General features: G+C 32.0%; 1 protein-coding gene and 1 pseudogene across 1 annotated transcript; one reads left to right on the forward strand and one right to left on the reverse strand.

Moving 5' to 3' along the window:
• Positions 1-16: 16 nt before the first annotated feature.
• LOC114727800 (uncharacterized) lies at positions 17-933 on the reverse strand (the record flags this gene model as incomplete). Its single annotated transcript, XM_028914553.1, has 2 exons — positions 654-933; positions 17-239 (listed from the first exon to the last, which is right to left on the reverse strand). Coding segments are annotated over exons 1-2 (457 nt in total), but the record flags the coding sequence as incomplete, so codon positions are not given.
• A 9,787-nt stretch (positions 934-10,720) lies between these two features.
• Positions 10,721-13,377, forward strand: LOC114727805 (zinc finger CCCH domain-containing protein 1-like; annotated as a pseudogene).
• Positions 13,378-15,515: the final 2,138 nt, after the last annotated feature.

The raw sequence follows: 15,515 nt of genomic DNA on the forward strand, positions 1-15,515 counted from the left end.
TAAACACAGAAATCACAGTAGATAAAATATTGTGTTATAATGGAACCTACTTCAGCCTGGATGTACTGAACCTCTTTCACATGGAACTCTGCATGCTCATTCTTCTCCGCGCTCTCCAGCATGTCACGAACCTGATGTGCCCATGTATCCTTCAAATTTTGATTTTTACTGAAAGCCGTTAAGTCAATATCTCCATCAGGTAAATAAGTCTTGAGGGGCACAGACCCAAAGGTAAACACCTATAACAATAACACTTAACCAATCAATGATTTATGCAAATAAGTCTTGATGTTTTACAATAATGGAGCAAGAGAACCAAAGGAACTTCATAATTGATAACGCACATTACCAGAACTCAGAGCCAAGCCATACTACAAATTTGTCATATATGCAACTTTTACCACAATGGCATTTCAGGCTTAGGGTTCTAATTTAGAGGCTAGACAATGGTTAATACTGTTGGCATAAGACGACATTATTCAAAATTGAAACCTTGATTACTATCAAAAAATTCTTTAATGCTGCAAAGATGTCAATTTGACAGCAGTTATAATATGCATAATTTACAAAACAATAGCTCTTAAGTGAGCAATTAAAAAAAAAAAAAAAAGGAATAGATACAGAATATGTCTGCTTGTGCACCTAAGACCCACCTGGCAGGGGAAGCAGTTCGTGATAAGCCGCTGCACATAGTCAGCAACAGCATTTCTACGCTCTTCAGAGGGTGGATTAGGCTGAATGCAGGTAATTAGCTCTGCAGTCCTCTCTTCAGCCTTCGACCATCTCTCTGAGTCAAGCACTCGAATTACCGAGGCAGCTTCATCAGGCAACAGACCATTTGGCAATAGACCACCAGAGGGCTGCGCCCACCCCTCATGTTCGCCCATGCAAGCCTAAGGTTTCCCTTTGCTTTCAATCTTTTAACTTTCAAACTCCCTAGTAACCTCGCACCCCCGAACAAGACACCGCAACAACAGACTCTTGCTGATAACTGCACCAATGAAACCAATAAAAGTGAAAACATGAAAAGATCAGAGTACTATCCCACAAACTCTCCAGCACTAAAACAAGAAAACAAAGAGAGGATTGAATGTCCTTCGAGTTTTAAAAGTTATGATAAGCACTGCAAATTCCCATATAACCAATTCTAGGTATTTTCCCGATAAAAAGGCACAACGATAGAATCCCCCACTCAATATCAGAGTGCCCACCTACTAACTAATGAATTAGAGTTTAAAAAATAAATAAATACGTATAAAAACCAATATAAACAGTAATAGCAACGTTTGAAAACTACCAACAAACTCAGGCGAGAACAACTTAATGAAATCCAAAACGGAAAGCCTGAAAACTAATACGGGAAAAAATACTGCAATAAAAGAATACAGGATAGCTTGGATGATCACAATAAAACCCTAGAGGGAAACGGCTCAATCCCTACACAGTTGAAGTGTTGGCGAATCAGCAACGATAGCGGAAGCGTGGTGGGCACAGATAAACAATATGCGAATGCGGGAACAGATACTTGAGCATCAAATCAAGTGCTAATACAAATTATACATCGATCAAAAACGAGGCTTGGCAAAGAGGAAAAAGGGGGTAAGGAAATTGGGATTAAAGCAAATTGAGCAAAGAGAACGGGTTTCACGTTGAGAAGGCTTTTGCATATAGCTATGCACATTCCCAAGGGGTTTATGGAATGGAAATTTTATTGGCAAGCTCAGGATGATAGAATCTGGGGAGAGAGCGCAGGAGAAGGAAAGAAATTAAAATAAAATCATGAACAATTATTAACATTAAAATGAAATTCCAATCCCAAGTACAAACAACAGAAATTAAAATAAAATGCCATTTAATTAACTTCTTTTAAAACGCTTTTACCTTCTTTCCCTTACTGGCCTATGTCACTTGAGGAAATTTCGTGGTTCAGGGAGGCCCATCACAGCACCCAGCGTCCCAAGGTGGTTGCTTATCAAACCGAGGCAGGTGAATTCAAGCTGACCCAAAAAAAACAGTGACAATATTGTCAAACTCGCGACGCTCTCAAAGTTTTTATGTGTTCAATAAAATAAATCGTGTTAATTCATTCTTAAACCTCATGATAATTGTAAGTTGTTAAACTTACCAATTTATTTATCGAGTTTATCGTTGTTACGTTTTTAGCTTACAAAATCGTGTCAACTTATTCTTAAACTCATGCTGAATTTTAAATTTGATTATGTTTAGTGACTTTATATATGAATTTTATGAAACTTTCTTTGTTGAATGTGATAAATTATGAACATTAATGGATATAATTTCAATTATTTAAATTAAAAATATATTTAAAAAAATTGTTCTCATTTTTTATATTTAATTATTTGATAATATACTTTTAATACCAGTTTGTTAATAAAATAGACTAATTCGAGTTTACGATTCAGTTTATATCATTATCACGAGTTTGTTTAAATTCGTGAATTTGACAACCTAAACAGTGAACTTTTTTCTCTTCAAACAAAACATTGAATTCAAATACTAGGTTAAAAGAATCTTATTAAATGTGTTAAATGAAAATTTTTTAAAACTATAGTATATAGAAATAATGAGATATGCAATGTAAAATTAGTACAAGTCGGTATTATGGTTATAGGATGAACTACTTAATTACGATATCAACTCTTTCCTCACATATAAGTTGTATTAGAGTAATTATTTATGAGTTATTAAATATGCGGTTTATCTTGCAAAACAAAAAGTTCATTACTACTTTTCATCTTTGATATAAGAACTAACTTGATTTTTAATATAAAACATCAATTCACTTTGTCTGTTATAGTTAACTTTTTTTTTTTCAAAATAGTCTTTATAGTAATTATATATATTAAGCATTGCATTAAACACTAGTTCTAACTAAAACATATTATTAGTAAGGGTACTTTAACACTTATTTATTATAAATAACTAATTTAACAAATTTTTTAATTTACTCAAATTAGTAGATTAAGGTCCGTTTGGATCAGCGATTGAAAATCAGCTTATTGAAAAAGTAGCTTATGGAGAAGTGAAGTTGGTAAAAGCTAAATTGGATAAGCTAAATTGTGTTTGGATTAGAGTTCAGAAAAGCTATTTTGTAAAAGTGAGATTGGTCAAAAATTGTTTGGATTATGGTTGATAATAAATTTGGTTGTAAAATGACCAAATGGGTATGAGTTTTAATAAATAATGAAACATAACTAAAAAATAATTTTATATAATACAGTGAATTTAAAATAATTTAATATGAAGAAGTGCAATTTAATGAGTGAATTAAATTTTAAAACTTTAAAAAAAATCATGAAAAATATTTTAAAGATAAAATGAAACATGATTAATTATTTTTTTGGAACTAATTTTTAGCTAATTAATTATTCTTACATAAAGAGACTAAGAGATTAGTGAAAGGAAATTTTTCTTTACTTTTCTGAATTTTTTAAATTCAAAAATGAAATTAGACAATCAGAGGCACCCAACTAATGAACGGTCTTTTGCTCATTAACAAAGTGACGTTATTCTTTTCCAATAATATCTCACCACATTTCCCAGTATAATTGGGAAAAGACCTCAACGAAGCCAGCACCCAACCTGTCCATTAATAAGCTCCAAAATAAGCTCCTATTCGTAGCTTATTTCCAACCCATGATAAGCCAGCTTATTTTTCAATAAGCCCGATACATTTTAAGCCCTCCCAAAATCATCAGAATTTCTAATCGGGCTTATGCCCAAATAAGCAGCTTATGGGCTAATTTAAGCTCTGCCAAACAGACACTAACTCTTATGTTAAAAACTAAAAGTAGTAAACCATTAAGTTGTTAGTTGAGATGACAGTGGCCACACCTCCGTAAAGAGAAGAACACAAGTTAGAATCCTGAAAAAAGACCAAAGGTAGTATACATTTGCCGATACTATTATTGATTTGACTTAATTCAGGTGATTTTTATGATGTATGAACTCATGCATATACTTGCTTGGCGTAATAAAATCCTGATAGCAGCTTCATTGCTAAAGGCAACAAAAGTCAATAGGATTCCATAAATTAGATCAAGTTTCCTATGCCTATTATCTTTAAGTTTTTTATTATACATGATCATAGAAAACTTAACATAAAATAAAAAACTTAATATAAGTATTGTCTTTTTATAAAATCATTTTTTTGTCATGATATTTTGTGTTCACTTAAGTTAATTAGATGCATTAAATGGTTTGGTTTTTGAAAATGTTTGACACGACGAACATGCAACATGTTCACATCAATGCAAGTCGGTGCTGTTGTTACAGGCTTCTTTAGATTAGTAGTGATAAAACTGGTTTTTATTTTATTTGACTTTTGTAAACATAAATTATGATAAAAATCAATTAGTGCAATGTGATTTATATTTGGATTTTATTTATAAAAGTCAATTTGATAGGTTGAAACTTATTTAGATAAGTAATGAAACAATAAGTTTAATGTAAAATGATTGAAAAGGTATTATTTTTTTGGGAACTAATTTGCCTGACTTTTAAATTGATTTGTAATCTAGTGATATATATAAATATTTTAGAAAGATCATGTAATATAAATATAATTAAGTAATTTATTTAGCTTTCATAATCTCTTCAAATCATTCACTCGATCTTATATTAAGAATCTGAGATAATATACCATATGTATATAATTTGATAAATTTAAGAAAAACAATAAATAAAAAATAGTTAAATTATTATTGAAAAAAATCAAACTATTGGATCAAGATATGACCCACTTAAATATCTTTATCTTTCTTTTCATCTTCACTTGCTTTCCCCTCTCCATGTTAGCAACCGCAAAAACTTAGGCCTCATTTGGATTGCCGTTGCAAATGGTAACAGGGAAGCGTGAAACTGAGGTTTGTGGCTTATTGTGGCTTAGAAGATTGTTTTTTGGATGGGGCTTCTTTTTTAACTGACTTATGAAAAAGTAACTTTTCTAACTAACTTATCCAACGCAATCTGGATCAACTTTTCTAACTGACTTATGAAAAAATTGTGCAAAGTTTACGATCTAATTAGTTATGTGATTCCATTGACTTTAATTAGAGACAAAATGAATTTTAATTTATATTCATGTTTCCATTATGTATATTTAATTAATTATTTACAATGTGTTTTCAAATTTTCTCTCCGTAACAAATATTTTATTTTATAATTTCACAAATAAACTATTTATATTTTATCACAATAATTTTACGTGTTTTTTTAAACTATTATCACATTAAAAACATAAAATTTCAAATACTACTCTATGCCCATTTCAGTCATTTTACAACTAAATTAACTTTTCTATTAATCATTCAAACAACTTTTAATTTTTTCAACTGACTTTTTAAAAGCACGTATCCAAACATAAACCGCATTACACTAATTGACTTTTACTTTAACTTCAGTTACAAAAGTCAATTGGGTAAAAGTCAGTTTGGCTCAATGCCAATCCAAACTACCTTTAAATTTTAAGGGCACGTTTGAAGTGCCATTTGAAGCTATAAAAATGTCTGGGAGTCTATAAAACTAATATTTGGAACTTATTTGGATGGGCTTTTAACCCAACTAACTTTTGGAGTAAAAATTAGGGGGTGTTTGGGCAACAAAAAAAGTACTTCTCAGAAGTACTTTTTTACAAATCAAGATAAACTTCTCTACATACTTACTTCGTATACCATAAAAATACTTTTAAAATCATGATTTTGATTCCATCCAAACATTCCTTTAGTTGCATTTCAAAACTAGTAAAAGAAACTTTTGGCTTCAAGAGCATGGAGAGAGAAGAGATGATTATGAGAGGAGAGATGAGTGTCTTAGAGTGGGTTTTACTTTGCTTTAATAAAAATAAAAAATTACTCAAAAATACTCAATAATTATATACTCTTTTGGTTCTATTTATAAAGTGAGAAGAGAAAGTTTTTCTCAATCTTATTTATAAGTTAGTTCACACTAAATTTTTGCCATGGATACACATTTTACTCTTCATTTATTATAGTATGTATAATTGTTTTTGAAAGCTGTATATATTAAGTATGAGTAAAATTAAAAAGTTGTTATATTTTAATAGAAAGTTAATGCAGTTTAAAATTTTTCTTAATCTATACGAAACAAGCTGAAAATTATCTATAAATAGAACCAGAGGAGTATATTGAGAAAAGTATCCAAATAAAAATAAATAATAAATAGTAAATTTATAAAACAAATTAGAAACAAATCTTCCTTAAAAATTTAACTTGTGAGAAAGACTTAATAAATTTTTATATAAGCCCTTTAATTTACATCCTTTTTGCCAATTTAAAATTCTTGTTACAATTTTTTTTTAACAAATATTTTTATTTTATAATTATAAATAAATTATTTTTTTTGACAATTATTACATTAAAATCAATGATATAAAAATTTACTATTCAATAAAATTTAGTCGCTCTCCATTCTCAATATAAGATTCATTTTGTAGTGCAATTTACGTTACAAAATAAGTCTTATATTTAGAACCGGATAAGTATAACTTTTTTAGTCATTTTACATCTAAATTTACTTTTTCTATTAATCATTTGAATAATTTTCAACTTTTTCAGCTGACTTGCTTATAAATGTCAATTCTTGACATAATTATATTATACTAATTGACTTTTATTCTAACTTAAATTTATAAAAGTCAGTTTTGCTGTAACTGATCCAAACACAGCTTAAGCGTTTTCTTCACAACCACTTTTAAAGCAAAAGCTGGTTGGACAAAAAACCCATTAAAAAACCCAAAAACTGCAATTCATCACTCACACATTTGTTTTATCAATTCCAATGCACGTTTTCTGCGGCGAAGGGCAATCCAACAGGTGTATAATACTAGCATTATGTTCGTGAAATATACATAATATTAATATTATACTACCAAGAAAAGCTACTTAGTTACAATATCAACTCTCAACATATGCATAAGTCGCACAGAATCAAATTATTTATGACTTATTAGTTATGCGACTCATCTAGTGAGAACAAGAGCTTTCAACCTAATGTACAGATATATTGACTGGGCAATTAAAAATAGGAACAATGATAAAAAAAAGTCTAAATTTTGTAAATGCTAAATAAGAAATGTCAACAAAAATTTATCGTCATTTACAAATTCAGACTCATCAATGTCAAATAAAGTTGTGCTGTCAAACTAGATCTGGGATTTGCAATTTCTAACTTCTTTTTCTATCATTCTTCCTTAAAAATGCTATCATCTAGTTTCACATAATTTACACGGTTTTTATAAATGTAACTCATGCGTATGTTTCTTTGGTGTGCCTTCATTACTCAGAGCAAATGAAGCTAATAGGACTCGACAAAGGCATTCCTTCTTATGACAATTTTGTGCCCGCCAAGGTTGTTTTTGAGTCACCATGGCACTCTTGCATTCTACCTTATTACTTGCACACGTCTATTTCAAATTCCTATGATATCGCAAACAACATGACCACAAAAGGTGCGTGTTTTTTTTCTTTTCCTTTCTGTTTTCTTTTGGGTGTCTTGTTTTAGGGATGCTTTGATTTTAGCACCAAATTAGGGATCAACTTCAATTGTCCCTGAGGGAATGTTTCGGTGATAATTGTAGAAACGAGAGTCGCGGGCTGCCAAATTATGAAGCAAGTTTTATATATATATATATATATATATATATCTTTTCATTAGGTAATTTTATTCAAGACATTATCAATATTAAAATTTGGGTGTTTCTCCCCCCAAAGATTTGAACATTAATTCATTACATTGTGAGAAATCAATCCCTTCTGTTAGACTTAATTCTTGTTCGTAACTATGAAGCAAATAAATAGGATGCGCCTTATAACCTTTAGACCAATCCCAATAGCTGCCATTAATACTACTAACATTTATTATGCATGTATATAATGTGATAATCTTAAGAAAAATATTAAAATTGAAATTATAATTTTTTTTAAAACAATATATTTTTTGGAAAAATTGGAAATAATAAACACCTAATTAAATAAAATATATATTAAAATAATTATCATTAAATTTGCAATTTTTAAGGAAAAACCAATTCTCATTAGAGAAAATTTTTTTGTTAAAATTTAATAATATGCAATATAAATTAAAGCACCTAGGCCTTATGTCAACACAAACCAGTGGAGAATATTGCTAGAGGGCTACAGGCTTAAGACTTGAGAGCATGTTCATACTCCACTACAAAAAAAAAAATTCTTCAATTTAAAAGTCACTTTTACTCATAAGCAGTTGAGCTTTTCGATTTTAATGTAAGAAGTATTTGGATGAGAACTAAATTATAATCTTAAAAATGATTTGGGGGAGTTTTTGTCTCTATGGTATGAAAAGCACTTTTTATTTGAAGAGAGTTCTGTTTCCGTCGATATGAAAGCGCTTTTTATTTGTCAAAAAAATAAAAATAAAACATTTTTTATAAGTGCTTTTTATTTTAACCAAATACGCTAGGAATACCATGTTTACATAAATCTAGTGATTAATGATCTTCTCAGTTTTATTCAAAACTCAATTATACGATGTTGACAACAGATAACGTTATATTACCTCTACTTTTAATATACGAATTATATAATTAATTTTTGAATATTAAAAAAATTAGTTAGATTAGTTATTATAATAAATATGTATTTTTTTTAAAATGCTCTCATTAATCATACATATTAGAATGAATATCCTTTAATATATGTGATATCACAAAAACTATATTAAAATTTTATATTTAAGACCAAATTAAATTTTTAAGTCTCGAGATAGTATAATTTTATCTGTTTTAAGAAAAGCAGCTTTTTGCCCCTTAGCATGGTCTAGATAGTTCAAATACTGGCTTCTTCTACGTGTACATGTTTTTTGTGTTAAATTAGGCTTTTGCTTTTTTTTTTATCAGTTAGAATAATCTTTATATCAAAATATCTAGAATAATAAGTCAATAACTCTTGGGCGTGGTCGTTAATTAATTTAATTTCTAAAAATCTTACCAGAGCAACAAGACTTTGATAATCTCAAAAAAAATAAACGGAAAGAAAGCGAAATTTTAAAACACTTGACGTATATGCTGACGGTGAACGGAAAAATCATAATTTGGTTTTTGTCTATACTAATAGAGGCATGAGAAAAGGATGAAAAATTGAATTGTCTAACATCCAATAAATTAGTTTCCGTTCTAAAAATATTTATCTACCATAAAATTGTATGATATTTATACTTAATAATTATAATTATTAATTAGTTTTTCGGATTTTTGACCAATTACCATTTTTTTGGGCCAGCGATTTACACTTTCTTAAATAACTCGCATTTTGGGCTTTGCATGATTGACAGGCCTAGCCCCTTGCGCCAGCCCAAAGGCCCAACATACTTGGGCCCATTATAATCATAAGAAAAGGCCTCATCTGGATCATTCCACAATCCACATCATGGGTCCTATACACATGGGGTTAACCTCAACATTCCAGATTCGCAAAACGTCCGAATTCTTCTTCTTCTTCTTCTTTTTCCCGTAACTTGGTGTCTCTCAAGTGGCAGCCCTTGGCCGTAAGGGTAAAGATCAATTGCGGGAAGATTCAATGCCAGCTTCCTAGGGGTGTTTTAGGGTGTGTTTGGATTGGCAGCTGAAAAAATGATTTTTATTCTAACTAATTTTTGTAAATTAAAATAAAATAAAAATCAGTTAGTATAGTGTGATTTATGTTTAGATTGGTACTTATAAAAAGTCAGTTAAAAAGACTAAAACTTGTTTAGATATTAATATAAAGTGAGTTTAGTTGTAAAGTGACTGAAAAGGACATGAATTTTATTGAATACTAATGTTTGATATTAGACATTTTTAATGTAGTAATAGTTAAAAAATACTTAAATTATTATGATAAAATAAAAATAATTTTTAGGATTATAAAATGAAATATTTGTTATGTAGAAAATTTAAAAAAATATTGTAGATAATTATTATGATAAATAAAGGAGGATCTCAGATTTATTTAAAAAAAGAAAAAGGTAAAGCTGTGCGTTTTCATTTAGGGCAAGGGCTCATCATTATCATCGTCTCACGAAGCTGGAGGGAGCAGAGCAAGAACGCCCAAACCGAAGAAAACTAAATAGGTGGGGATCTAGATCCTAACACTCTTCAGCACTAATCTCCTCAGATGAAAGGACATTAAAATCAGCCGGTATAGTACGATTTATATTTAGATTAGTACTTATAAAAACTCAGTTAAAAAGACTAAAACATGTTTAGATAATTAATATAAAGTGATTTAGTTGTAAAGTGATTGAAAATGACATGAATTTTATTGATATAATGTTTGATATTAAATATTTTATGTGGTAATAGTTAAAAATACTTAAAATATTATGATAAAATAAAAATAATTTTTTCATGATTATAAAATAAAAATATTTATTATGTAGAAAAATTTAAAAAAATATTGTATAATTATCATGATAAACAAAGGAGGATCTCAGATTTATTTAAAAGGCCAAAGCTGTGCGTTTTCATTTAGGGCAAGGGCTCATCATTATCATCGTCTCACGAAGCTGGAAGGAGCAGAACGGTGAAAAGGCGAGGATTATTCTTCAACGGAGCCTTCTCATGTGTATGACCTCACACACCAGCCTTCCGAGGAGGGAAAAAAAAAAAAATTCGCACGCACCCAAGACCCAACCTCACCGTCCTTAATCATCTTCATCACTCGCATCTACCAACGCATACCACGCCCCCAACCATGACCATCTTTTCCCTCCTTCATCGTCTTCGACAGCGAGTGGCAGAGCAGGACACGAGACCATCATTCCCTCCACCTTGACCATCGCCCTGCTTTATTACCGTTCGATGCCAGTTTTCTCTGTATGAGTAATATTGCCACCTTCATCTACCTGCTTTATTTCTAATCATCGTCCATTGCCCTGCAAATTGTATACTCCTTGTTAGGTATTTCTTCCCTGCGTACCATAATATAGTTTTCTGGGATTCTTTTAGTGCCATGTCCGCTTTAGAGTGTCACTGATTTCAATCAAATCAGGCTTTTTTATTTCCCTAAGACTTATTTCTGATTAGGCACCCATCTCCGTTGGCTGAGTCGGTTAATTGTTTTCTGTCTATTTTGTGGGGATTTTCGTTGTTGTTTCTGGAATATTGCTTTCATCACTACAATTCTCTGGGCATTGCAAGTCGTGGTTGAAGCTGTGTAATTAGTTTTCATGCATGGCTGATTCTGGTGACCTGCCGAAATCTGCTGACAATCAACCGTCCGAGCAAGGTACAGTTGGCTTCTTTTCAACTTTTTAAACCCAAGCATTTGCATTGCATCTTCTTGTATAAATCTGTTTGTTTTGTTGCAAGCTGTACAATTTTGGCTGTCTTCTGTATTTTCAGTGTGTAATTTCTTCAAGAAACCGGTTAATAGGAAGAATTTAAGAAAACGTACTGTTGATGAAGAAGATAACGAGGAGGATTCAACCAATGAAAGCTCTTTGTTACTCAGTCAGAAAAAACAGGTGAAGCCTGATAATAAGTTGTACTTTTCCACTGGTCCCTCAAAAAGCACTGCATCTAAAGCACAAGAGGAGCCTGAAAAGCAACTGTTCCATTTCGAGTCTTCAAAAGAGATTCAAGTTCAACATGATAACAAAGCAACAGCTATTCTTGAGACTGAAACCGAGTTTTCAAAAGATGCTCGAGCTATTCGTGAAAGGGCCCTTAAGCAAGCAGAGGAGAGTTTGAAGGGTAAAGCTACTAGTTCTGGAGAAGAAAAATTGTACAAGGGCATCAATAGTTACAAAGATTACAAGGCTGGCTTCCGTCGAGAGCAAACAATTTCTAGTGAAAAAGCTGGTGGGGCACATGGTCCTCTCAGGGCATCAGCTCATATAAGAGTTTCAGCAAGATTTGATTATCAGCCAGACATATGTAAGGATTACAAGGAGACTGGTTACTGTGGGTATGGTGATTCGTGTAAGTTTATGCATGATCGAGGAGATTACAAGTCTGGGTGGCAGTTGGAGAAGGAATGGGAGGAAGCTGAGAAAGCTAGGAGAATGAGATTGGCTGCGGGAGAGGATTCAGATGAGGAGGGTGCTAATTTGAGTGATGAAGATGATGATGATTCATTACCATTTGCATGTTTCATTTGTAGAAAGCCCTTTGTGGATCCTGTTGTAACAAACTGCAAGCACTACTTCTGCGAGCATTGTGCGTTGAAGGTATGTCTATGTTCTAATAGTTGGCTAAACTAAGTTCATTGGTTGATATGCCAATATGAAGAGTTGATGGAAAATACTTTCTCCCGTCCTAGGTATATGACCCTTTTGAGCATTTTGCTTTGGTCCTATATATAAAAGCTCATTCATTTTGTCTTATTCGTTAAATGTTTCTTTCACCAAAAACCCCTGGCTAATTCTCAGTTTTTTTGGTAAAAAGTCAGTACTAATGAAGATATCTCATTAAATGTTGGGGATAGTTGTGGAAGAGCTGTATAAATATTTGACATATTAATTACAAACAACAAATTTAACTACTTTTCTTGATCTTTTAAGGTCAAATTTTCAATGGTTTATTGTGCCATACCAGATAAATGTTGCTATAATACAAGTGGTTGCAAAAGTTATGGTTGATTGATTACTGGTTAACTGCATCATGCAGCTGTTCTTTGTCCATATCCATCCCGCCCGGGGCCGTTTTTTATTTTTATTTTGTGCTTGAGAATAAGGATGTGTCCTGAGGTTGATTTCATTTTAATATTTTTCCTCTTCTTTAATGTTAATGCCTTCTTTTCATTTGCAGCATCATGCAAAGAATAAGAATGTTTCGTGTGCAACAAGCCTACTCTTGGCATTTTTAATGCAGCTCGTGAGATACGCAAGAAGATGGCTGCAGAGGGTAAATGATTGTCACTCGGTGCTACCATGCATCTCTTTGCATAACGGAATTTATCTTGATGTTGTCAGTTTTGTGAGCCTTCGTTTTATTCTCAACAGGGGGAAACATATAATGAGACGATGACAGTTAGATTTTGCTGTCAGATTAGTTTTTATTTACATTGCTGTACCTGTTTGACTAATGGATAGATTTCAGGATATTTAGAAATGTTGTAATCATATAAGTTAGACCTTTTGTATTCATCAGTCATATGGCAGAAGGGCTTTAGTTCTTTCATCTATTCACTTTAATCGGCAACATACGCGACTGCAGTTCTTATAGTAGACACGTATGATCATCATTTTGGATTCATCAAGAATATAATTCTGTATTGGTGGCTGAGATGATTGTATGACTTAATGGAAAGGCTTCTAGAAAACCAAATACCTTCTACTTGTGATGCTTTTCTTTTAATGGTGCAAGACTGCAGGTTTAACCAAAAACAACATGATTGCTTTATAGTGGGTCTATTAAACAGAAAGTTGACCTGCTAAATTCCCTTTGATGATGTCTGTCTCCGGTGACTTTCTGATCTGAGCATTACAGCATGAGATTTTACGCCTCCGTTAGTATGTCTTTAGCACGCATGTTTATCACTTCATTTCTATCTTTAGCTCGTTCCTCTTGGCACTGGGTGGTGGGTGGAGGGAGTGACAAGGTTGCAGATGGTGGGAGGTAAAAATTCTTCTCCCATGTAACTACATCTTTCCTGAGATTAGGGTTATTTGCTTTGAGTTTACATTTACTAAACCTGGCGATCAGCGGATCTCAACTATGTTGCCTAACGTTTTCTGGCTTTGAAGATACATGGGAAGGGGGAAAAAAATATCAGAATATTCTCTCTGGATTTTGAAGTGAGATTTATTTCTCTGTGATTGGAAATGTGCTAGAAAATGATGTAAAAGGGCTGCAAAATTCATAACCTGATATTTAAGATCTTTTTGAAGCTTTGTGATAAAGGAGTTAGACTTGTGTCATTATCTCCCTTGACATCAAGCAGCATCAATCCAAGTCCGTTCATGGCTTCATGAATGTGGTGTTGGCATAGTCAACGGTGGCCACAATACATTAATCCCCTGCCTCTTTATTCTTGGGACAGCTCTTGAATGGCTTCTTAAAATGGTCCATTACGCTGCATTTGGTATCACGTGGGGATGAGAATGAGAATGCGAGTATGAAAGCATGGGAGAGGAGCTTCCCTAAAAACCTGTTTTCCTAACTATGATTAGAAAGTGTACCACTCATTGTTAACATATCAATCACGTATCAATCATACAAGTTTAACCTTTTCTTTTCTTGTTTTCACTCTGGAAAAGGACTTCCCTTCTTATCAAACGTACCAGAAGGTTGATGTTAGCAGATACAGCAATCTCATGAGCTACAGATGGTTGGATCCAACACACTTGCTAAGTAGTGACATCCGTTAGCAACATCCACCCACATAAGTGTGGTGTAAATGGAGATGAAATTACAGTATGGCATATGAATTCAAGCCACCATGTATGGTCTACAATTCTCTCGCTGTTTCTTGCACACAACTCTCAGTAATTAATTTGTTAGCAGTTGTCATTTAGTTTCTCCGTTTGTGAATTAGCATATTATGGTTTTCTATGCGAAGGTTTTTTATTGGCTGCTACAAAATTGATAAGCAACATTGCACAAGCTAGGTTCGGAAGCCACAAATCGTTTCTGAATTTTGAAATCCATGAAGTTATTTAGTCAACATTAAAAACAATTCTTTCCAAACATTGATATCAATCAAACCCAGAGGCCAAATAAATTGCTTCCATAAGAATTGTTTTGTCCGTAAAACCTCTTTTCATTTAATTAAGTGGTGAGCTTAACAACTGTGGTAACTCGTAACATTCTTCTAATGATGTCATGAACCTTTTGTATAATCTCAGAGCACGTAAATTTGGTGGCGTGAAAGCAATTTCGTATCTTGATTTCTGTAATCCACCCCAAAAAAATTTATCATCCCCTCCCCCGGGGGGATGTGATTGAAAGGCATTGGAATCCGGAACATAAAATGGAACCATAATAACAGGAAATGGGGAAAAATGATTTTTTTTCCCCCTCAAAAGATGGAATCTTGGGCAATAACCAACAATCTTCAGTTTATTAAGTACATATTTTGGTTAAGTGGTGAGAGCTCAAATAAGTTTGTTAGAATCTAAATAAGTGATCATGAAGCATGTTTATTTTGTTGGGTAATTTTTATAAAATACCGATGAATCATGATTTTATTTTTTCACCACATTTTATGCGTTTGAAAAATTCTGATCAAATCGATTTTTTTCAATCTACCCTTCCACACTCTTTCAGAAATCTCTCACCAAATGATTATTTTTGATAATATTTATATTAAATTCATGCCTTTTTGGTAATTATATATCCATAAATGATTTTAATAAATGAAAACTAATCATAATTACAACTCTCAAAGTTATAAAAAGAAAAAAAGCATATACAAATAGAAATTATAATTAACCAACATCACTTATAACTTGTGTTACTTATAAAATTTATGATTATCTAAAATCACAGTTGTTTATTGCTAATCTCAATCATAGTC

Source organism: Neltuma alba, unplaced genomic scaffold (genome assembly GCF_004799145.2).
Source record: "Neltuma alba isolate B1F8T4 unplaced genomic scaffold, ASM479914v2 tig00012508_pilon, whole genome shotgun sequence".
Taxonomy (NCBI): domain Eukaryota; kingdom Viridiplantae; phylum Streptophyta; class Magnoliopsida; order Fabales; family Fabaceae; genus Neltuma; species Neltuma alba.